Source organism: Narcine bancroftii, chromosome 12, assembly GCF_036971445.1.
Source record: "Narcine bancroftii isolate sNarBan1 chromosome 12, sNarBan1.hap1, whole genome shotgun sequence".
NCBI lineage: Eukaryota > Metazoa > Chordata > Chondrichthyes > Torpediniformes > Narcinidae > Narcine > Narcine bancroftii.
Genome location: NC_091480.1, coordinates 80,357,080 through 80,380,471, shown reverse-complemented (window position 1 = coordinate 80,380,471; position 23,392 = coordinate 80,357,080). Strand labels below are relative to the sequence as shown.

Genomic DNA, 23,392 nt, shown 5'->3' with positions numbered 1-23,392 from the left:
AGGCACATTCAGATATCTTTGATCTCTCCCCACCACTGCTGTTCCCACCTGCTTTAGTCATGACACCAGTACTGAAGAACAGTAAGAGGTCTTGCCAACTACTGATTGGTGGCTCTGGCATCCACCCTCAATGGCTCACATCAGCTCTAGCTTAGCAGTCAGCCAAGACTTCAATTCGCAGACTGAACAAACAGCTCATCACTTGGCCCTGGAACATACTAACATTGAGGACATCCATGGCAGACTAATGTTCATAACTGCAGCTCCAACTCACTATCACAATTCCCAGCCAACATGTGGGCGATACATTAAGTGTAGCAGTTAGTGCAAAGTTGTTACAGCGGCAGTAACTTGGGTTCTGTTTGCAAGCTTATATTAACTCCCTGCGTCTGTTTCATCCAGGTGCTCTGGTTTCCCCCCATCGTTCAGAAAGTGGGGGGGGGGTGGGGTTGTAGGTCAATTGGACAGCATGGATTTGTGGGTGGGAAGGGCATATTACTGTGCTGTATGTTTACATTGAAATTGAAATTAACCCCAAACTTTGTGACTTTGGCCTCTGCACTCCTTCCTCTTCCCTCCCTGGATCTTTCACCATCTTGTCTAACATATTGCAATGAGTGAAGATGGTTAGGATCACACTCAACACCAACACTCAAAGATGTATACTTAGTCCCCTACTATATAATACAGAAATTCCACTCACCTCCATTTCCTCATCTACCCCACAGTCATAGGCCGGATATCAAATAAAGACAAGATGGAATACAGGAAGAAAATTGAGAATAATGGACTGGTGTAAAACATAACAAGTTCCTCCCCCCTCCCCCTCACTAAGACAAAAGGAAATGACTCCCGATTTCAGAAGAGACCAGCCTCGGTCAATGGTGATGAAGTGGTGACAAGACAGCTTCAAACTTTTGGGAATAAACATTTCCAGTGACCTGGACCTGGACCCAACCACATAGACATGACAATCATGAAAGCACACCAAAGCCTCTTAAGTTTCCAGAAGGAAGTTCCCTCCCCCCACCACCCCTCAACATCTTCTACAGGTGCACCAGAGAAAGCATGCATCACTTGCTGGATGCATCAGTATAGGACGGGAGCTGCCCTGCTCAAGATTAGGAGCAGATGCAGAAGGTGGTGAATACAGCTCAGAACATCACACTAACTTCCCGACCCTCCCCTCTATCATCTTCTGCTGCTGTTGCTACAGATGAAAGGCAGCCAACGTACTGAAGTACCCAGAACACCCCACTGGAAAGAAGTTTCATGAGTACAAGATTGAACATCAACAGGTTAAAAGCCAGTTCCTTCCCGGCAGCCATCCTGAATTAAATTTGAAGCAGTGCAAACATGCTACCCCTAATTTTGTACTAATCGATATTTTTGCACTGAACCGTTGATCTTGCCCTGCTACCTTGCAGTTGCTCCTCGTTGCACCAGTGCCACCTGTAATGGCAGCTGAGCAGCTTGCATTTATCAGTCATCTCCTTCTCACATTTGAAGTGAACTCATGAAAGCCAGAGAATGCAAAGGGCTGGATGCTTGTCAGTAGTAATAGACTAAAAGAAGCAGTTAATATCTCTGATTGTGGCCAACATTTTAAAAGACTCATCCCATCCTGGCCTCACACTCCACTCCAGGAAGATGAGTCCCAGGAAGTGCAAAATCACTCACCACCTCTTTCAAGGTCAGTTTCTTTTCTGCTGTAACCAGACTGAATGAACCTCAAAATAGTAAAATTACACTGCTTTTGCTCTGTACTAACTGATCTCTCTGTGTAACTCTACATTTGTTCTACTGTGCATGAGATGCTTACTGGTCTGTTCACAATATACCATATATATATATATATAATATATATGTAATAGTCGATTTTTGTGGACTAATTTTTAGGGCAAAATTTAGGCGTGGGGGGTCGCCTATTACACAAATTACTTTTGACCGTGGAAAGTACCTGCGTCATTCGAGTGCTGGGAGCTTGGTTCAGGAGATGGACAGGGCCTAGGCAAGAGTCCGATTTGGGGTGTCAGGAGCTCGGTTGAGTGGACAGGCAGCCAGGATTGGACGGTAAGTCTGCAACTGGGCCCAATAGTAGGGGGTCGACCGTTACACGTGATGTATAGAAAATACCAGATTTTTGGGCCAAAAACGGGGGTGGGGGGGGGTCAACTCTTACACAGTATTGACTATTACACACATATACCCTGTATACGGTATTGGTACATGTGACAATAAACTTGAAATGCTCCTGTGCTGATAAATGGGAAGGGGAAAATAAGCTCACACCCGTGAGCTGTTCCACTTACCACCTGCCGTGGCCATGATTAAAGACCCCACTCATCATTGTTTTTTTTCCTGTTTTATTACACAATAATATTTGCGCGCCCATTCGGTAACACACAGGGTGCGGTGCTGCAGGAGCAGTTATCACAATACTCAATAGGAAGTCTACAAAAAACAGATCCTTTAAAACCAGCTAAAATCAGGTCTCCCCTCTAAAAGACAACACTTGATGATTAAATGTGAGTCAGACAGAAGAGCTGCAATGTATGAAAACTAAGAAAGTGAACACTAATACTTTAGTTTCCATGCTTTGTATTTTCCTTCCACAAACATCTCAGACACAAATATAACCCCCCTCCCTCCCCATCCTGTTTAAAAAGTACTAATGAACATATAGTTAATATCACTCCAATAATACAAGAACACTGTCAAATCAATACTTCTGCTGTATGAGAACAATTGATTTCAGAAATACCCAGCTGGAAGAGGAGTGCCCTCCCTCTCCCACAATACTAGATGTTGCCCTCTCTTTTGCCGCAGGCCTCCTCTCGTAAAAAGCTAAATGTACAAAATCCATTCCCCCATGCCCTCCTGCGTGGCTACTGTTCAATGCAGAATACAACAACCCTCCAGAGAGAATGAGCGCACTCCTTTTCGCCTGGTCTGTGACTCTGCTGTTGGCTTGAGCTGGGGCGTTTATTAGCAAGGGAGATCTCTCCACCTTATTATCATCCATTGACTGCAACAAACCCAGGATGGGTTGCCCAGGCAAGAAAGTGTGCAGCAGGCAGAGTTACAAACTCTCAACCCGGTACTGTGTTGGGTATCTCCTCCTCCCCACCCCCCCTTCATTTCCTCACAGGCAGATTTAGCAATGACACTGAAGAAGGTGGGAAGGACATTACAGCAACCAGAAACTACTGTTGACAATGTCAGGGGACTGAAATAGATGCCAGTGTCTGAAAGCATAACTCTGGTCACGTTGGCACCATGCTGGGCGCAATTGCACAGAAATTAAGATGGGATCGTCAGAACATCCTCAAAAGTACCAAGTTCACTGGTTAGACTGAGGTCTTGGGGAATGTGGCATTGTACAGCGGGGTTACTTAAAAATCACAACCTGCCCCAATGTAATGAGCAGAAAATGCTGCAGAGACAGAACAGAACATTCAGGATTGACATTGGGAAAGGAGCAAAGCTCTGACTCCAAAACACTGACTCATCTCGCCTCAGTCACAGAGCCGGGGTTGGGGGGGGGGTGTTTTCTCTGTTCTGTCTGCACACTACCTCTGAATCCCTCAGACTCATTTACTGAGTAACAGATGCCCATTCATTGCAGAAAATTAGCAGGTATCAATGAAAGTGCAACACAGGGTGCAGAACAAGAAAGGAGTGGCTCTGGTGCAGATGGCACCTCAGGTAACAGGCAGAAGGCCGTTAGTAGCCTCACTATTTAACTCTAAAGAATGAAGCCCTATCTTTCTAACTTTGCTTATTGCTTCATTACAAAGCATCCAGAACAGGCCCAGCAAAAGAAGAGTCTTTCTCTACAACAGAAACACTACTGAAAAATGAAATGTCTGGGGAAGGGTGGTAGTTTACGTCACCAAACCTCCCACAGGTTGGTTTGAACATCAAGCAGTCCCTTGTTATTGGGAATTCCTCACTGTGGAGAGCACCAGTGGTGGGGGGGGGGGAGGGGGGGGGGGTGTGCCTTGAGAGATGGGAGGGGGCATAGCAGGCTCCTAATGGCAGGAAATAGCCAGGGACAGCTCCTGAATGCTGTTTCCCTTCCAGCCCTGCTCAGTGTGAAACCATCAGAAACGCACATAGGGATTGGTAATGTTACCACCTCTCACAAGGTGCAAGTCCACCCAAGCTGCTCTTCAGATCCAAGGACGTGCAAAGGGAAAGGAGGGTTGGGGAGTAATCTGACCTAAAACCGTCATACGCTGTACTAAAAGAGGCTGCGACTTAAATCAGCACCTACAGACTCCTTTCGCCTTCAGGGGCTCAAACCCAACATTATAAGTGAAGGCAACTAATCTACAATTCACTGGCTTCTACTATTAATTGTTATCCAAAACCAGGAGAGAAAAAAAAACAAAATTAAAAAAAAAGTCATGCTGGATTTAAAAACACAACCTTGCCCACCCTCCTGATCAGAGACAATGATATAGGTCCGAAAGGAGTTGAGAGGTCACACCTGGAGAATTTACATCTGTACAACTGAAAACCACTTCTGGAAATGTCGGGATTATTTTCTCATCATGTAAAGTATTAAAGGGGAGGTGCGTGATCCCCTCTCGCTCCGTTACTTCTCCTCCTTCTTCTCTTCTTCCTCAGTTGGGTAGGAGTGCCACGTTAGACGCTCCTCATAAAACGAGATAACCACCTGGGGACATTTCACATTCGCTTCCTTTGCTGGCACCAGATCAGCCTCATCCGAGTTTTTCCTGCAGGGGGACACGTTTGTTAGGAACCAACTTTAACCTGAGCAAACAATGAGAAGTCAGGAGGACTCCAAAGTTGTCAGGCAGCAGCCATGGAGAGGAATGGTCAGGCAACGTTTACAGTCAAGACTGAAGTAGAAAGCAGCCACGGTTTATCGCTTCACTCTTTGAGAGAGGTGGTAACCCCTCCTGGGCACAAACTGGACTACACACGTAGGAGAAAAGATAGAAGGAGAGTTTATATATAAATAGGACACTAAATTGCTATCAAAGAAAATGGATAACCCCATATTAAAACATGTAATTCAGTCGTGGCAAAAAATAAATCAATGCATCGGAATAAAGGTGGGAATACCTCCTAAAGTGCCTTTGGCCCAGAACAAATTAATGCCTATGACTCTGGATAAGATGATCCTGGACACCTGGTGCCAGAAAGGGATCAGGTGTATCGAGGATTGTTATGAGCAAGGGCAGCTTATTTCATTCGAAAAACTATGGAATACTTATGATGTCTCTAATAAAACTTACTTCAGCTAAGATATTAAGAGATAAATTTGAGACATCTGTGGCCCTGTCCATGTGTTGTGATGTGGAGATTCTAATTTGAAAGGGAAAAAAAATGCACAACTTCATCTCTATGATACATCTCCTGTTCCAAAGTGAGGGCCAGAAACTGGGCTTACGCAAGCCAAGGGAAAGGTGGGAGACAGACTTTAAAAAAATTTTTTTTTAAAAAAAATTTTTCACACTATGAACCATATTAACCAAAATACACACAAACATTTCCCTCTTGAATATACAGTCATTTTCTCGCCTTTTCCCCCCCTCCCTTCCCTCCCTCCTTCCCACCCCCCTCCCTACCCACTAAATGTTCAACATATACATTACAATAAACCTATTAAACAATGTCATCACACAATGAAAATAAATAAGAAAATTGTATCATCTACTTTTACACACTGGGTCAGTTCATTTCATCTTCTTCTCATTCTGTCATTTTAGGGGGTGGAGGTCCGCGGTAGGCCCTCTCTGTTGTGTTCCATGCAAGGTTCCCAAATTTGTTCGAATACTGTGACGTTATATCTTAAATTATATGTTATTTTTTCCAATGGAATACATTTATTCATTTCTATGTACCATTGCTGTATTCTCAGGCTCTCTTCTGATTTCCAGGTTGACATTATACATTTTTTTGCTACAGCTAAGGCTATCATAAATCTTTTTTGTGCTCCATTCAAATCGAGGCCAAGTTCTTTACTTCTTATTTTACTTAGAAGAAAGATCTCTGGATTTTTTGGTATGTTGCTTTTTGTGATTTTATTTAATACATGATTTAGATCTTCCCAAAACTTTCCCACTTTCTCACATGCCCAAATTGCATGTACTGTTGTTCCCGTTTCCTTCTTACAGCGAAAACATCTATCTGATACTGTTGGGTCCCATTTATTTAACTTTTGGGGCGTGGTGTATAGCCTGTGTAACCAATTATATTGTATCATGCGTAACCTTGTGTTTATTGTATTTCTCATAGTTCTGGAGCATAGCTTTTCCCATTTATCATTTTTTATCTTTATGTTTAGATCTTGTTCCCACTTTTGTTTGGATTTACATCTTATTTCATCGTTCTCTTTCTCTTGCAGCTTGATGTACATGTTTGTTATAAATCTTTTAATTATCATTGTGTCTGTAATCACATATTCAAAACTGCTTCCTTCTGGTAACCTCAGCCTGCTTCCCAATTTGTCCTTCAAGTAGGTTTTCAGTTGGTGGTATGCAAACATTGTACCGTGAGTTATACCATATTTGTACTTCATTTGTTCAAAATTATTTCCCAAAAAACAATTTTCTATTCTTTTGATCCCTTTTCTCTCCCATTCTCTAAAGGAAAGGTTATCTATTGTGAAAGGGATTAGTTGATTTTGCATCAATATTAATTTTGGTAGTTGGTAATTTGTTTTTTTTCCTTTCTACGTGAATCTTCTCCCAAATGTTGAGCAGATGATGCAGTACTGGTGAACTCCCATGTTGCACCAGCTTTTCATCCCACTTATATAGTATATGTTCTGGTACCTTCTCCCCTATTTTATCTAGCTCTAATCTGGTCCAATCTGTTTTTTTCCCTTGTTTGATAAAAATCTGATAGATATCTTACTTGTGCTGCTCTATAATAATTCTTAAAGTTTGGTGGCTGTAAGCCCCCTTGTTTGTACCATTCTGTTAATTTATCTAGCGCTATCCTCAGTTTCCCCCCTTTCCATAAGAATTTTCTTATTATTTTCTTTAGCTCATTGAAGAATTTCTCTGTTAAGGGAATTGGTAACGATTGAAATAGGTATTGTATCCTTGGGAAAATATTCATTTTAATGCAATTTACCCTTCCTATCAGTTTTAGTGGTAAATCTTTCCAATGTTCTAAGTCATCTTGTAATTTCTTCATTAATGGCTGATAATTTAATTTGTATAGATGGCCTAGATTATTATCTAGTTGAATACCTAGGTATCGGATTGCTTGTGTTTGCCATTTAAATGGTGATTCTTTCTTAAACTTTGTGAAATCCGCATTATTCATTGGCATCACTTCACTTTTATTTGCGTTGACACAACAATCCACAAGCAGTCCTAGCCAGACTTGTGTCTGGACAGCATGACAGCAGTTACTAATGCCAGGTACAGGTTGGTGCAATATAATTTCCTGCAACAACTGTACGTCACACCACAAAAATAACATAAATCAAAACCAAAAATCTCTGTAATGTGCTTCAGATGTGGTGTGGAGATTGGAACCTTTATCTATTCAACCTGGCTGTTAAAAAGATGAGATCCTTCCTGGGGGACATACTGAAAAAAAAAGACAGGTGGATTTTCCACAGGATCTAGAATTGTACCTTCAGGGAAACATTATGGACATGTGTTTTAAACTGTCCAAGTACCAAAATCAGTTTGTGAAGGCCACCTTGACAGTAGCCAGGAAGTGTATAGCGGTCACATGGATTTAATATTACATGTTGGAATATGGAAATGCAGAGTTGTATTCCCCTGGAGAAAATCACATACAATTTAAAGAAATATGGCACATTTGTCAGGGTGTGGCTACCCTATCTGTAACATATAGATAGAATTTTACCCCTTTTGAATAAAGGAAATACAACAATCCATGCCAGTAGTGAAATGATTGAGATCAATGAAGTGGGTGTGATGCAGATGATGTGTTCTGGTATTCTGTTCCTTATCTTTTTTATTTTAGATTTCTTTGGGTTCCCCTTAAGGGCTTGTGACTTTACTGATACTTGTATTTATTTATATAATAATTCCTTTGTTGTATGAGGGTATGGGAGGGAGAAGAGAGGGGTAGGGAAAATAAATACTTTGTACGTTATATACTATTGTTGAAAGAAATTGTGTTGTTTGGAATTTGTATGTCTTTGAAAAGAAAAAACAAAAAAACAAGTAGAAAGGGAAGACAGCAAGTATTTTTTTAAAAAGTGGGGTGGGGGGGTGGAAAGAGAGGAATCAAGAGGTGAGAGAATCCAGAGCAAATGAAGATAGGAGAGGTGGAGAGACTGGTAGGGAAGGTGACCACTCTGGATGGGTGGGAAAAAGGTCTGAGAGAAAATTGAGTCTAGGAGCAGGGAAAGGAGATGAAAATACTGGAACTGGATCGGGGTGGAGATTATCTAAATTTAGTTCAACTGTTGATCACATCACTGGGTTTAAAGGTTGTCCAGGATGAATATGATATGTTGTTCCTCAAGTTCATGTTTGGCCTCACTCCAGCTGAGGACAAATGTGTCTGTCTGGGAATGGGTGAGGGATATTAATATGGTTGGCAACTAGATCTTCCAGTTTGGTCTTAAGCGATAGGGCACAGAGCTCAGCGAAATGGTCAGCCAGTCAGCATTTGGTCTCACTGATATCGAGGCAGCCACAGTAGATCAGGTTGAACGAGATGCGTGTTAACCTGAGCTGCTCTGGTTTCTGCAGCCACGCATCACAACGTCAATCTCAAAGCGTCACTGTCGACATTTTGGGCTGGAACTGTGTCTTGAGGAACTCTCTCTCTCTCTGCACTCCTAGTCTTGATGAAGGGTTCCAGTCTGAAACATCAACAATTCTTCCTCTCCTACTGATGCTACTTGACCTGATGTTCCTTCACCAGATGTTGCTCCAGTTTCCTGCAGACTCTTGTGTCTTGAATGTTTTGATCCAGCATCCTTCTTCAGTTAGATTAGGGTCAGAGGTAGGGAGAGCAACGGATGAAACATAGGCAAATTTCTCTGATTGGGTGAAATGTATGGCTGACCATACAAAAAAAACCCAGAAAAGACACATCGTATCCTCTTTGTAGGTAAAGTGTAAAAACAGGACTGAACATGTTGAACTTAGATGATGTGGTCTTCCTTTGTACAAGACCAGGTGCAGGCAATGCGATCATGGGTGGCACTGACTCGTTAGGCTGAAAGACATGTTCCTTTGCTACTTTCCATATCTATCATCTATGGTCACTCAGGTGGAGGCCAGGGAGGGAAACAAACTGAATAGCTTTCAAAGAGCTAGCATCGGAGTGCTGGACCTAAAAGGCCTATGATTATACAGAACCCTCTCTCACGTTCATTGGCCTTCAACTTGCTCATTTTTTAAGCATGATCTACACCAACCGCACCCCACCCCCCACCCACCCAGCAAGAGTTCACAAACATTATAAATACGACAGTAATCATGTTTAAAGCTGGAACTCACCATTTCATGAGGAACATGAGTTCTCCGCTTGAATCTGTTGCCCCAATAATACGCTCTGGTTCCAGTCCTCTGGCAAAACCTCTTGGCTTTTCCTGCTGGGAGAGAAAAGCTTGATGGGTATGGGGTAATGAGTTACAAGGAGACATTGGACAGGCTGGGTCCATATTCCTGGAGCGAAGGAGGCTGAGGGGGTAACCTTATGTTTTGTACAACTATGAGTGACACAGATAGAGTTGATAGTTGAAATCTTTTCTCATGTTTTGTACATCAAAAACAGAGGGCATAAGTTCAAGGAGAGAGGGGAAAGATTTAAACGGCATCTGTGACAATTATTCCACACAGGGTTGTGGATACATAGAACGAGCTGCCAGAGGAAGTGGTGGAGGTGGGCATTGTTACAATGCTTGACATTTAGACAGGTCCATAGATACAGAAGGGTTAGGGGGAGATAGGATAAACATGGGAAACTTGGACTCTTGTAGATAGGCAGCGGGTTGGCACAGACAGATTGGCCAAAGGGCCATTTCTGTGCTGTATGATTATGAATCACATACAATCAACTGCATCCAATGAAACTCCCCAGGCTGATTGGAATATCAACAAGATGGTGCTGATGCAAGAGATGAGGGGGGTTAACCTGTGAGGAGAGATTGAGTTGCCTGGAATTGTACTCAATGGAATTCAGAAGAATGAGTGGCGATCTTATAGAAGCATAAAAAAATTATGAAAGGGATAGACAAAATAGAACAAGAAAGGTTGTTTCCACTGATAGGTGAGACTAGAACGAGGGGACATAGCCTCAAGACTCAGGAGTGTAGGTTCCATTTAGAAATGATGAGGAACTGCTTTTCCTAATTGGTGAATCTGTGGAATTCTCTGCCCAAGGAAGCAGCGGAAGTGATCTGATTGTATACATTTATAAACACGACAGATTTTTTTTTTGGAAAGTAGGGGAATTACGGGTTATGGGGAAAAGGCAGGTAGAGCTGAGTCCACAGCCAGATCACCAATGATCTTATTGAATGGTGGAGCAGGCTCGACAGGCCAGATAGCCAACTCCTGTTCCTATCTCTGATGTACTTACATTAAGATAGTGGGTGCTGAATGAGCTGGGAGTTTGAGTCTTCCAATCCAATTTCCTACTGGCAGAGTTTCTCACTGACAGGCCGAGGTTCAAGCTACCATTCTGTGCAGTTTGCTTTAGTTCCTGCAACAGAAGATCTGGACTTTCTTCTGGCAGAATCCAATACAGGATGGAGGAAGGAACCTATTGTACACACCTCTCATGCTTATAATTCTATCTTACAAAACACCGAGTAGACACAGGGAAGGATAAATATAAAATGGCAGTTGAGGAGGAAATGGAGGAGGGAGGGAACAAGTTGTCACCCATTCCAGTCCCAGAGATTTCAGCCATCACTTCAAAAGCAGTGAGGTTTGCTGCTGGAGTTTACAGCAAGGTTAGTTACCCCAGACCCTGATTTCCCACATTTGTCATCAGGCTGTGGGAGAAGGAAGAGAAAACTTACAGATCCCCGCTCACTGACCTCCTCTCTCTTCTTCTTGTTTTTATTTTCCTCTGTCTCAGTATCAGACTCTGCTTTCCGCTTTGACCCCTCTGTTTTATCGACACCGTCATGCGCTATTTTCTGGGACTGCAAGAATTCCGCAATGAGATCGGGACAGTCGAGGTTTTCCTCTGGCTCCCATGTGTTGTCATCACTGGAAAAAAATTCCATTCTCTGAATACGAACTCCTGGATTGGAAGCACTGAGTCATTTAGTTTGTAAGCAATGTCCACAAGAGGGGAAGAGACCGAGGGCTGCTCAGAGCTCAATGCCCTCATGGCAAGAACCTGGCATGAAGCCAATATGGCAGTCAGCTACAAATCAGGCTTAACAGGCGAGCAGGGTACACAGCAAGTCTGGGAATCTGTATGAGTCATGACATTTCAGTGTGAATATGCTTTGGTATCACACAGAACAAACTACACACAGTGGTGAGGTATTTGCCACACTGCTTCCTCTGGTCACTCTCTTAGAGTGGAGGTGGACTTGTAAGTTATGCACCCATACTTAGGAGATGCCTGATTATCGTGAATAGTTCCCAGTCCTGTGATCCATTCACAGAATAAGTTAACAAGCATGATGCTGTGACTTAGCAATTCAATGACCTAAAAACCCAAGAATCTCACTTCAATCTCTTGGTGTGCTGAGGTGGGCTGTCAGGATACCCAATGCTTTAAAGTTCCAGGATAGTCTGACTGGGGATACATGAAGGGAGATTTCATTGAAGTGGTAGTGAAAGCAACAACACAATGCATGGACAAGTATCATTTGATAGAGGTCAGTGCCCCAACAGTGGAATACTGACACCCCTCCTCAGTGAGCCGGCACAGGTCTTGTGTATGGGTCTTGAAGAAGGTGGACAAAGTTCGGCCACAAAGCTCCAAACAAAAGAAGAACTTTCAAATGACAACTTTCACAGCAATTGTTCTCCCCTTCAATTATATCAGACCAGATCTGTACCATCATTCAATCTGCCTTCATCTCCTTTTATACCCTGCCCTAGCAAACAGCTTAGCTTTAAAACCGTTCACTGAATTGCACGGTTCCAAAACTCCTTCAAGTATTTGCACATTTCTGAGATGGCCAAGCTCTTTTGTTCCTTCTCTACCTGTTGGATACAGTTCACATCTACCTGTATCATCAGTTCCTTTCATTACCCCAAAGCAACAAATTAAAAGCACCCAAGACATATTTATTCCAGGGAGTATATGCTGAAACTAACTCATGCACGTTGGCTTTATCCTGCCAAAACAATTCCTCATGCTGTTCCCTGCCCTCCTTATTGCACCTTACAGCTTCTTGCCACTGGATAACACGGGAAACAAAAGCCAGCCCCCAGTGTTTGAATACTCACTCCGAGAATCCTTTCCATTTGAGCAGGTACTCCACCTTTCCTTTCACTATACGCCTGTCCAGGACTTTCTCCACTACATACTCTTCCTCCTCCTCCTCCAGAACTTCCTCCACTTTCTTCTTGTTTTGCTTTTTCCCCATCGTGTCCAGTCTTAAATTGAGAAGTGAGGCTGAGGCTGTTTAAGAAGAAAGGTTTAACCACATTTAGAGTTTGAAAAAGCAAAGAGGAAGACTCAGAACCTGTGAAGTAATGATCAGAACTCTATATCCCACAGCTTTCTTTTAAAAGCAAGAATCCTCCAGGCCACCGAGATGAAATCGTGGTACAATTGGAAACAGAGCACAGACTGTAAGGTCGGGGAGTCAATGCGTGTGGAACTGACATCATTTGAAAAGTGCGAAACTCTGTTCTCAAATCCCTGTGGCCTTTCCTGTGTGATCTACTCCCCGCTCAGAATCCTTTGTGCTCCCCAATCCTTGTCCTTCCCACATCCCCAATTTCTGCTGTTCAACAACTGGGAGCCATACCTTCTGTTGCCAAGAAACTTGGATCTAGAACTCTCATTCTCTTTTCCTTTAAGATGTTCCTTAAAGCAACCGGTTTGACCAAGCTTTAGTTGGCTGAGCCCATGTTCTCTTCTAAATATTCTTTGAAAATTAGTTGCTCTTCCAAGGTTCTAGGGTGTGTTAGCACATTAAATAACATGAATGTACTGTTGTGGTACAGGTCCAATACCGCATAGGCCTGAGGATAGTGGTGGTGAAGTTTGAGTCGTGAAAAGGAAGCAGCTCAGTGAGGAACATGCTCTTCTGCATTCACTCTAGAGGCTCAATGAGATGAGATGGCCCACATACAGAAAGGGGAATGGAGTCAGAACTGTGTGAGTAACAGGAAGGGACCATGCCAGTGCACCAGCCTCAGTTGCACATACCAAGTCTGCAGGAAGCAGACTTCCATCTCAAGAGGGGGTCCAGTAATCTAGATCAATCACTCTCAACTGGGGCATACGGCCAACCTAGGGGCCACAGCACATTTAAGAGGGGCACGGAGAGAATTCATTAAAAAAAAATCATGATTTTTATGTCGTTGGAAGAAGTATGGAAGAAACCAACTAAACTTGATTGCTTCACAGGGAAGGGGAGCCATTAAACTAGAATCCTAAAGGTGTGTGTGTGTGTGTGTGTGTGTGGGGCAGAGCCAAGTAAAGCCTGAGAATAGTGGATCTAGAACAGTGGTTTTCAAACCGCCCCCTATACTCACATTACACCTTAGGCAATCCCTATGCCATAGGTGCTCTGTGATTAGTTTTAATTGTATCTGATTGACTTGTTATGTGCATGGTTTCATAACTCCAAAGGAAATGGGCCAATGACAATTTTTCTCAAGCAAAATATTTCAGTAACAATTGGGTCCAGAGCAGTGATTCTCAACCTTCCCTTCCCACTCACATCCCACCTTAAGCAATCCCTTACTAATCAGAGCATTTATGGCATCGGGATTGTTTATGGTGGAATGTGAATGGGGTGGGAGGGGGGGGTCAGTTTAAAAAAAAATCACAGTTCTAGAAGGTAAAAAGAAAGTGGTGCAGGAGCATGGTGACATCTTATGAGCTGCTCACACCCTCTACAACTCTTCATCTTTGTACTGTATTTTACTTGCATACTATGTCAGATGCAAGGATCGACAACGAGATAGACAACAGACTCGCCAAGGCAAATAGCGCCTTTGGAAGACTACACAAAAGAGTCTGGAAAAACAACCAACTGAAAAACCTCACAAAGATTAGCGTATACAGAGCCGTTGTCATACCCACACTCCTGTTCGGCTCCAAATCATGGGTCCTCTACCGGCATCACCTACGGTTCCTAGAACGCTTCCACCAGCGTTGTCTCCGCTCCATCCTCAACATTCATTGGAGCGACTTCATCCCTAACATCGAAGTACTCGAGATGGCAGAGGCCGACAGCATCGAATCCACGCTGCTGAAGATCCAACTGCGCTGGGTAGGTCATGTCTCCAGAATGGAGGACCATCGCCTTCCCAAGATCGTGTTATATGGCGAGCTCTCCACTGGCCACCGTGACAGAGGTGCACCAAAGAAGAGGTACAAGGACTGCCTAAAGAAATCTCTTGGTGCCTGCCACATTGACCACCGCCAGTGGGCTGATATCGCCTCAATCTGTGCATCTTGGCCCCTCACAGTTCAGCGGGCAGCAACCTTCTTTGAAGAAGACCGCAGAGCCCTCCTCACTGACAAAAGACAAAGGAGGAAAAACCCAACACCCAACCCCAACCCACCAATTTTCCCCTGCAACCGTGTCTGCCTGTCCCGCATCGGACTTGTCAGCCACAAAAGAGCCTGCAGCTGACGTGGACATTACCCTTCCATAAATCTTCGTCTGAGAAGCCAAGCCAAAGAAAGATGTCTGGAACATTCAACTAGATTGCTTGTAAAACAAGCTTTCTCTCTGCCCTTCGATACATGTGACAATAAACAAACTACCTGCTGTTTAGAATGCTCTATGAAGCCACCATGGCACTAACTCAAATCTCTTGGCTCACCTATAAGGGCATGGATGGCACGGTTAGCGCAACGCTGTACAGCACCAGCAACCAGGACCAGGGTTCGAAACCTGCACACTCTTCAAGGAGTTTGTACATTCTCCCCGTCCATGTCTGCATGAGTTTCCTCCGGGTGCTTTGGTTTCCTCCCACCGTTCAAATGTACCGGGGTGGGGTTGGGGGGGTTGTAGATCAATTGAGAATAATTGGGCAGCACAGCATGTGGGCCATAATGGCCTGTTACTGTATTGTATGGCTAAATTTAAAAAACTCTCCACAAGAATGCATGTCCTCAATCTCCTCAGCTGGGTCTTTACAAACTGCACAATTGACTGTAACTAGTTCGGACATAGTCGCTCTGGTTATCATCAGTCATAAAAAGCTCACTGGCAAATTGTTGTTTAATATGAGCAGCATGATTGGCATAGCAGTTAGAGCAACACCTTTTCAGTGCCAACGATCAGGACCAGACATGGGCTCAAATCCTGCGCTGTCTGTAAGGAGATTCTCCCAGTGTCTGTGTGAGTTTTCTTCGGGGACTCGGGTTTCCTCGCACCCTTCAATATGTACCGGAGGTGTAAATTAATGGGGTGTAAATTGGGTGGCACTGACTTGTAGGGCAGAATTGGCCTGTTAGTGCTGTATGTCTAAATTTAAATTTTTTTAAAAATCATACAAATTTACATAGAAAGTCTTCCACCAGAAAATGTTTGCTGCTTTATAACAGAACCGCTGAACACTGTAACATCCAAAGGCCATGCATTCTTCATTTCTCTTCTCGATATGCTGTATGTTGAGGGACTGCAATAAAGAACAGCCGTTGGCTCAGCAGTGGGGAACTAATTTAAAAATCTGGGAGAATCTGAGAATTTTTCTTTAAATAAAGAGAAGTTTTCAATTTTTAAACATTTTATTTACAACATGGTAGTAGCCAATTCCAGCTACTTGAACCCATGCCACCCAATTTCACCCAAATTAATGTACAACCTGGTGGGCGGGAGGAAAGCAGAGCATCTGGGGGAAACAGACACAGGCACTCTTTTCCAGCCTACTCAATAGGCCGTCCACAGTCAATCCTGATGTTTTACAGCTGACCCATCAGCAGCCAGTCCTGGATGACCTAGACCCGTCACCCTCTACTGAAGAGATTAAAGCGATCTCACAGAAGAATTCAAATAAAGCAACAGGTCAGGATGGGATTCCTGCCGAGATCGACAAAGCTTTAAGCCCAACGCATTACAGGCATTCCAAGACATCCTGGAAGACACCTGGATCACAGAGATGCCTGACGACTTCTGCGATGCCCTCATCGTGGCTCTCTACAAAAATAAGGGAAGAAAATCAAATTACAGAAACTACAGGGGTATCTCACTGCTGTCCATCGCAGGCAAGATTTTTGCCCACATCACCGTCTCAGAAAGGAATCTCCCAGAGGTGCAGTGCAACCTGATAGGACAGGTCCTTTGCAGTGGTCATATATCAGCTGCATTCTAATGGGTGAAGCAGGGCTGTGTACTCGCCCCAGTCTTGTTCAATCTGTTCTTCACTTGCATGTTGTCATGTGCTGTTCAAGGTCTGGAGGAGGGAATGTACATCAGGTACTGACTGGACAGCTCTCTCTTTGACTTTTGCCGCTTGAATGCACGGACAAAGTGCCTCTACGCAGTCATTCAAGAAACTCTTTTTGCTGATGACTGTGTCCTCTACAGCCAATGTGGAACAAATTCTCAGACACTGCTACGCTCTTTGGCCTGACGATCAACCTGAACGAGACTGAAATACTCCAGCAGTCAGTGCGAAACACCAACACCATAGAACCAAAAATCAATGTTGACAACACCCAGCTGACAAATGTAAACGGCTTCAAATACTTGGGGCGCATCATCTCGAGTCATGGGTCTTTGGACAAGGAAATTGACTCCAGGATCAGTAAGGCCAGCCAGGCTCTGGGGAGGCTGCATACCTGAATGCTTAATCAACACAACGTCCACATATCCACAAAGCTGAAAGTCTACAGAGCTGTGGTCATCCCTTCTCTCCTATATGGATGCGACACCTGGACTCTGTACTGATGTCACAAAACAACTGGAGAAATTCCACATGTGCACCATCCTTGGCATCCATTGGCAAGACTGTATCTTCAATCTGGAGGATTTGGGTCGCGCCAAGTCTACCAGCATTGAGTCCCTGATCATCAAGAGCCCAGATGTGATGGGTGGGACATGTCATCAGAATGGACAACCACTGTATGCTTCATCAGCTGCTCTAACTGAATGTTGCATGTTGATACTAAACAGGGTAGGTGCACAGAAACTGCCCCCTTGTTCATGACTGGAGAAATCTTAATATTGCAGGGCATTTCCAACCAGTCGTCCACACAAATGCTACAGATGCTGTGGAGGAAACCCTATGCGACTGTGACATCCTGCCAAGAGAACCCACTGGTGATCCCTGTGCTATGAAGCCTTCACCTGTCTTCAGGCACCGCAAAAAAAACTGATAGAAAACCGTGAACGGTGTCACAAAGCAGCAGCCACATTATTACAAAAACAGACTTCCAGTGCCCCCATTGTGCTAGACTCTGCACTTCCAGACTGGACTGCAAAGTCACCTTCGTGCCTACAGATGTCTTCTTCAAACCGAAGGACTAGCAATTAAAAAAAGCTGATTCCAGCAATTTAAACCCATGCTGCCCAATTTCACCCAAATTAACGTACAACCTGGTGGGTGGGAGGAAACCAGAGCATCCGGGGAAACACACACACAGAGAACATACAAATTCCTTACAGAGAGTGTCAGATTCAAACCCAGGTCGCTGCCACTGGAATAGCACTGCACTGACCGTGCCACACAACTTGCTGCACAAAGAGGTGGAGAAACAAGTTCAATCACAGCTTTCAAAAGGGAACTGGATAGTCAGGGCAGCGAGGAAAGAGACAAGGAGAAGCTGTGTCACAAAAATCATGCAGTGTCCCACCACAGGGTCTTGAGGCTAATGTTTCAGTATAACACCAAGGGACTGCTGGACTGACTGTCAGAGGTGCTACCTTTTGAAGAGTTTTTTTTTGTATATTGAAGTAATGTCAGCTCTCACAAATCAAACATCCTGCCTACATTTACCCTTCAATCACTAACAATAAAAGATTATTCACCATTATCACGTTTCTGTATCACAACAGTAAACATCAGAACAAGATACTTCATTGCCCCCAAGTGCAGCACAGCCAGCATTGTGAAAGCTGAAACTAAAGTATCTTTCAGTTCTAATCAAACTGAAGGCCAAGGAGGGAGGAGGTAACAAACACCAACAATTCTCACATCCCCAGAACAAATCTCACCCCCTCCTTAAAGTTCGCTCACAGCAATCTTGTAAATAATGCGCCTGTGAGTGGAAAGCCAAACCCAATAGACGACCAACGTCCCCCAACGCTCAAGCATCACTACAAAGGAAGCCCTTTTGTATTTGCCTCATTCAGCAGTCCTGTGAAGTACAGGAGCTGGTAAAAAGCTGACAGGCACAGACAAGCTGCACGAGAAAATGATTGATGGCACTATCAATGTCAGGACCTTCTAGGAAATTTGCAAGCAATTAAACCTCATCACCGTTGCAATGTGGGAAATCAAATCAGAATGTAATAGCAGATTTTTCACTCTTTAAAACTTGACCAAATGTGGCAAGACATCAGACAAAGCCAACAGGGCAAATTAAATTTGATCCCCATCCCCCACTAAATACAAAATGGAATCATGAGAGAAACCAAACACAATGAAAGCAATTATTTAAAAAAAATACACTAAAACACACTTAAGGAGCTAAAGCTAACATATTCGTGTCACTTAACAAGCGGACACTCTTTCCTTGTTTAAGCCAGCAACAAATTTCATTGAACGTTTTTTAAAGCCTTTCCTCCAGAGAATCGCTGTGGAAGAGATGAATATTCACATTAAACACTATCCACTGGAGGAAATCGGTGGGTCAAACAGCAACAGTGGGAGAAGAAGAACGGAAGAGAATATTCACACAAAACAGCAGTGGTGGTCAGCAGGCTGATTACACGAGACAATGAAGATTTTGCTTCCTGAACATTTTTGGTTTTTTTCCCCCACAAAAATCACCTAAAATCCTCCTGTCACAGAACGCTTTTTTTTTAAAGCTACAACCTATTTTTGTGATTTCCTATCACAAAACCACCAAGAGCAATACAACATTCAAAATTCATTTTCTGCATTCGCACTTGGACGTCTTCCCTGCTGATCTTGGTGCAGTCAGTGACGAACATGGTGAGAGATTTCACCAGGGCATTGCGACCATGGAAAAGCGGGATCAGAGCAACTGGAATCCATCAATGCTGGCTGTCTACAAACCAAAATCAGCGGCAGAACATTTTTAGGTCAGATGAACTGACACAATGTGTCAGCATCAATATGTGATTAAACGTGCTCAATTCAATAAAAGTTAATTTAATGTTTATTTAACTTCCTATGTGATACAGCAAATCTGAAATTGTCTTTTTCAGGAAAAGCTTTTGAAAAAAATTGTTGTCCAATGTTGCCAAATCACCCATCTTAACTTTGCCTAAGGTTACCCTGAGACAAATGAATTGTCAAAAGTCAATGGTGACTGAGGTATTTTGAAGTTGTATCAGCCATGTGGCTACTGTAGGAGGCCAGTGGGCTGTGTTCTTGTCACAGAAGGATTTCCCATTCAGTTGGATAGCCCTGATGTACTAACAGCACACATCCAGCATAGATAACAAAACAAAGATATTTTATCTCTTTCAATACAAAAATGTTACTTAACAGGCCACTTAAGTCACACCAGATTATTAAAGGTAAAGGTTCCATTATTGTCGCATAATACTACATTTAGAATGTAACATACATGAAATTCTTTAACTTTTGTCTACTGTTAGGCAGAGCGTTGCCAATTTGTCCAGTGGCCTTCACATAAACCTACAGCACCTGGTGTTCCTAAATGGTCTCCCCTCCAAGAATTGACCAGACCCGAGCCTGCTTAGTTTCCGAGATCAGACAACCTCAGGCATATTCAGGATATTTGGTTTCTGCAATGTTAAAAGATTGTGTCCCACTATATTGGGCAGGCTGCACTGCAGACCGATTTACATTCACGTTCCCATTACAGATCAGCACAGGGGCTTTGATCTGCTCAGTTTCCAACCTGGGCTGATTCACCCCTCTATCACACCTGGTGGTTCTAGGTTCCCTGGAAGCACCATATAGATACTGAACTTAATGCGGATGCTCAATCAGCTTAGCTCGCAGCAGCCCAGAACTCCTGGCCTCAAGCAGTCCTACAGCCTCAGCCTCCAAGCGGCCGGATAATAGGCGCACGACCCTACGCCCGGCTTCACAGTATATTTGGTACAACAGAGTTTAATTGTGTGCATCTAAATTGGCTTTGATGTGCAAGATGGGAGTGGGAGGTGGAGTTCAGGTCTTGAGATGACCTTCAATATCCCCCGCTTACAGCCACTCATCCCCCAACAAGAAATGTAAACGGGGCCTTGCCACTTCTATCCTGATGGGATTTTAATGTTGAACTACTTGGCCAAAGTCTATTAGATCACTCCTCAGAGAGAGATACTTACTCAGAACAAAAAACACAACAGATTTAGCTGTTCAGTTTTTTTGACTGATCAATGTTACAATTTTATCACTGAGGTCAGTGTCATTAGCTATTTGTTTAAAACATTGAACAGGTGACAGATGATCAGGACACAGAGTTATCACAATCTGAGTCTTCTGAAGTCTGGATTAAAATAGCAATTTGTTATTTGCTCCACTTCAACTTCCCAGTCATAGACCTCATGATTTTCTCTTCTGAAGCAAAAAATTCCAGTGTCTTCATTTTTGGAGTTGAGCTCCAGTTAACCTGACAGCTTTATGGTTGTCATGAGCATATTTAACTGGGCTACATCACTGCCAGTCTCACACTGCTGATAGAGCATGGCACATTTTACTGTCTCCTGGCAACAGAATTGTTGACAATTCTATTTAAATCATAAGAACAACAGATATGTAATTGTATCATCCCACTGAGATGATTAACAGCAGGCACACCTTTTCAGAATAGTAGGATGCTTCAAAGTGACAACTATCTCAATAGTAACACTCTTGTTTGATCACATCTCAGTCATCCAGGTTCTACATTAAGGCAGTGCATCTTGTGTACTGTGTTGTCAAAGATCATGTCTTTTGTATAAAAAAAGGTGCAACTTGTCTTTCAAAGTGAACATAAACATCCCATGACAATTTACAAGGTTCAGAGAAGTTTCCCCCTATACTTCTGCCAATATTAAAGGCTCAACATCGATAACTGAGAACACATTTTCTGGACAGCATCTGGGTAATAAGTGTTGCCTAGGAAGCATTTGTTACAAAGTCCCAGATATAGTAAAGAGACTCAGTGCCACAGGCAAGACGCTACTTATAGGAGATGGGTGATGTGCAGAATGCTTCTTCTCATGGTATGTTACTTTAGGGCCAGGTGTGGATGAAAAATCCACAATCCACTGCATTATTATCTGGGAAAGTCCCCTCAACAAACAGCAGATGATGTTTTTGTGATGACAAATGAAAGAACACATGAAATGATGCAAATGGAACTATCATTTTCAATTTACACTAAACATACAGCTCCCTACATACACTTTCTCAAAATGCTGAATATTTCCAGCACCTACTGTTTGTACTTCAAAATTGCAGCATTTAACAAAAGAAATAATGATCGCGCATTTCTCTCTCTACATATGCTGCCCGGCCCACTGAGTAGTCACGAGCAAATTTTGATTTTATTTTCGACTTTTGTATCTGGGTTATCGGCCAGGCGGGGTAGGGGGAGACCTTATCTCCCTCTGAGAGAGTGGGCAGGATTTAATCACCCGACAAAGGAATACTCCCTCCTATTACACTGGAGTCAGTTTGGACTCAACTCTCTGGAGTCGGGCAAGAACCCACAACCTCTGGGACCAGAGGCGAGAATGCTGTTCACTAAGCCGAACTCCAGCGAGTGACGGACTTTTGGGCGATTGCACACTTCGCCTATGGTCGAGTGCACTAAACCTGCAGGTGGTGTTTGCAACTTTAAAAAGGCAGCGATCAAAATGCAAACCCATACCTTTTTTTAAAAAAAGACGTGCCCGTCTGTAATAATGTATTTTAAACCGTCTTCTAATCCCACGGTTAATGTATCTAGTTTTGTAAATGCAACCTGCTCTGCAAAATTAAAATAATTTGAAACGCACAAACAAAAGGCTCCACACAACCCGCCACGGAGAACGACTTCGGCGATGGCGCATGCGCCCACAGCACCAACATGGCTGGAAGCATCGCGAGCACGTCGGGAATTGTAGTCCACCTCCCATGATGCTTCGCAACCCATCTTACATGTTCTGGTACATTACGGCACTTAAATCCTGAACGTGCCCGACGTTGAGCGAGAACAAGATTCCGTATCGGCTCTAGTGCCGGAATGCAGGCCGCTGAGGTGGCAAAATAGAGTCATTGGACCTTATCGACCGCGAAATCATCCGCGCATGCGTGGTGCCGCGCGGCGGCTGACGGACTACATTCGCGCGCGGCACAATCCCTGCTTTTTTAAAAAGAAATTTAAAAAAAAACGTGGGCACAAACAGACAAATGCAAAATCAAAACTTTTCATTAGGCATTAAAATGCATTTATAACGAACTACACAAAGTGCATCATTTCAGCATTTAACTCGTTCTTTATATTAACCCACGCATGCGCGCCAAAACAACTTTATGGCTAGATTAAAAACAAAAAGAACGATTTTTAAAATGATAAATTGACAATGAGAAGTAAATTACGCACGAAGCAGCGGGAGCAACGGTTAGCGTAGCGGGCGGGACGCGGCGAGGCCTAGGCCAAGGGAGCGGCGCTCCACCCGAGACAATAACCGCGATCCCCGGCCCACACCCACCCGCTCGCTCGCTCGCTCCATCTCTTGCCCACCCGGCCTGTCCCGCTCAGCGCACCGCGCCCGTGAAACTGACCACCCTCCCATCCCCACGAAGGGAAGCAGTATCGCCAGAGCAGAAAGAGCAAAGCGTGTTTTACCCATGTTGCCGCGGAAGATGGTGGCCACCGGAGTTAGGAACTAATCCGTGGGAATGGGCGAGTATCCGGAAATCCGCGGGGCGGAACGGAAGTGGGCGGAGAGTGGGGAAATCCAACGCCGGCGCACAACGGAAGTAGAAAGGGGAGATGCGTGACAGCTGATGGCAGGTAAATACCAAGCGTCCGCTGCAAAAGCCGGCTCATTTCTAACACTTTTTCCTCACTTGACTATGTTTGTAAGCCCCCCTCCCCAAAGGGTGACGTGCACCACGGAGATGCTTGTTTTCTGTAAACGGTGTTAGCTGCCCTTGCATTGAGCGACCACAGTCGG

General features: G+C 43.8%; 2 protein-coding genes across 5 annotated transcripts in view; one reads left to right on the top strand and one right to left on the bottom strand.

Moving 5' to 3' along the window:
- Positions 1 to 2,349: 2,349 nt before the first annotated feature.
- cbx1b (chromobox homolog 1b (HP1 beta homolog Drosophila)) lies at positions 2,350 to 23,144 on the bottom strand. 4 transcript variants are annotated; one of them, XM_069907071.1, is made up of 5 exons: positions 23,062 to 23,144; positions 12,402 to 12,576; positions 11,027 to 11,201; positions 9,480 to 9,571; positions 2,350 to 4,745 (listed from the first exon to the last, which is right to left on the bottom strand). In XM_069907071.1, exons 1-5 carry the CDS (start codon positions 23,063 to 23,065, stop codon positions 4,604 to 4,606), a joined length of 588 nt encoding a protein of 195 aa, XP_069763172.1. In that variant the 5' UTR covers positions 23,066 to 23,144; the 3' UTR covers positions 2,350 to 4,603. The 4 variants fall into 4 exon arrangements, with proteins under 4 accessions (XP_069763172.1, XP_069763171.1, XP_069763173.1 ...); XM_069907070.1 differs by having other exon boundaries at positions 9,480 to 9,574; positions 23,062 to 23,143; XM_069907072.1 differs by having other exon boundaries at positions 9,480 to 9,574; positions 12,402 to 12,570; positions 23,062 to 23,095.
- The window catches only part of LOC138747648 (sorting nexin-11-like), a 93,243-nt gene continuing 92,992 nt past the window's right edge, over positions 23,142 to 23,392 (top strand). Inside the window, exon 1 of the mRNA XM_069907066.1 lies at positions 23,142 to 23,229. The gene's annotated coding sequence lies outside the window, so the exon portion shown is untranslated. The remainder of the gene's footprint in view (positions 23,230 to 23,392) is intronic.

Excerpts from the sequence above, each read along its gene's own strand:
- cbx1b (XM_069907070.1), bottom strand. Across the intron at positions 11,202-12,401 it reads AAATGGAAAGGATTCTCGGA|TGATGACAACACATGGGAGC; the intron begins GTGAGTATTCAA and ends ATTTTTTTCCAG. Across the intron at positions 9,575-11,026 it reads ACAAGAAGAAGAGAGAGGAG|CAGGAAAAGCCAAGAGGTTT; the intron begins GTCAGTGAGCGG and ends TTTCTCTCCCAG.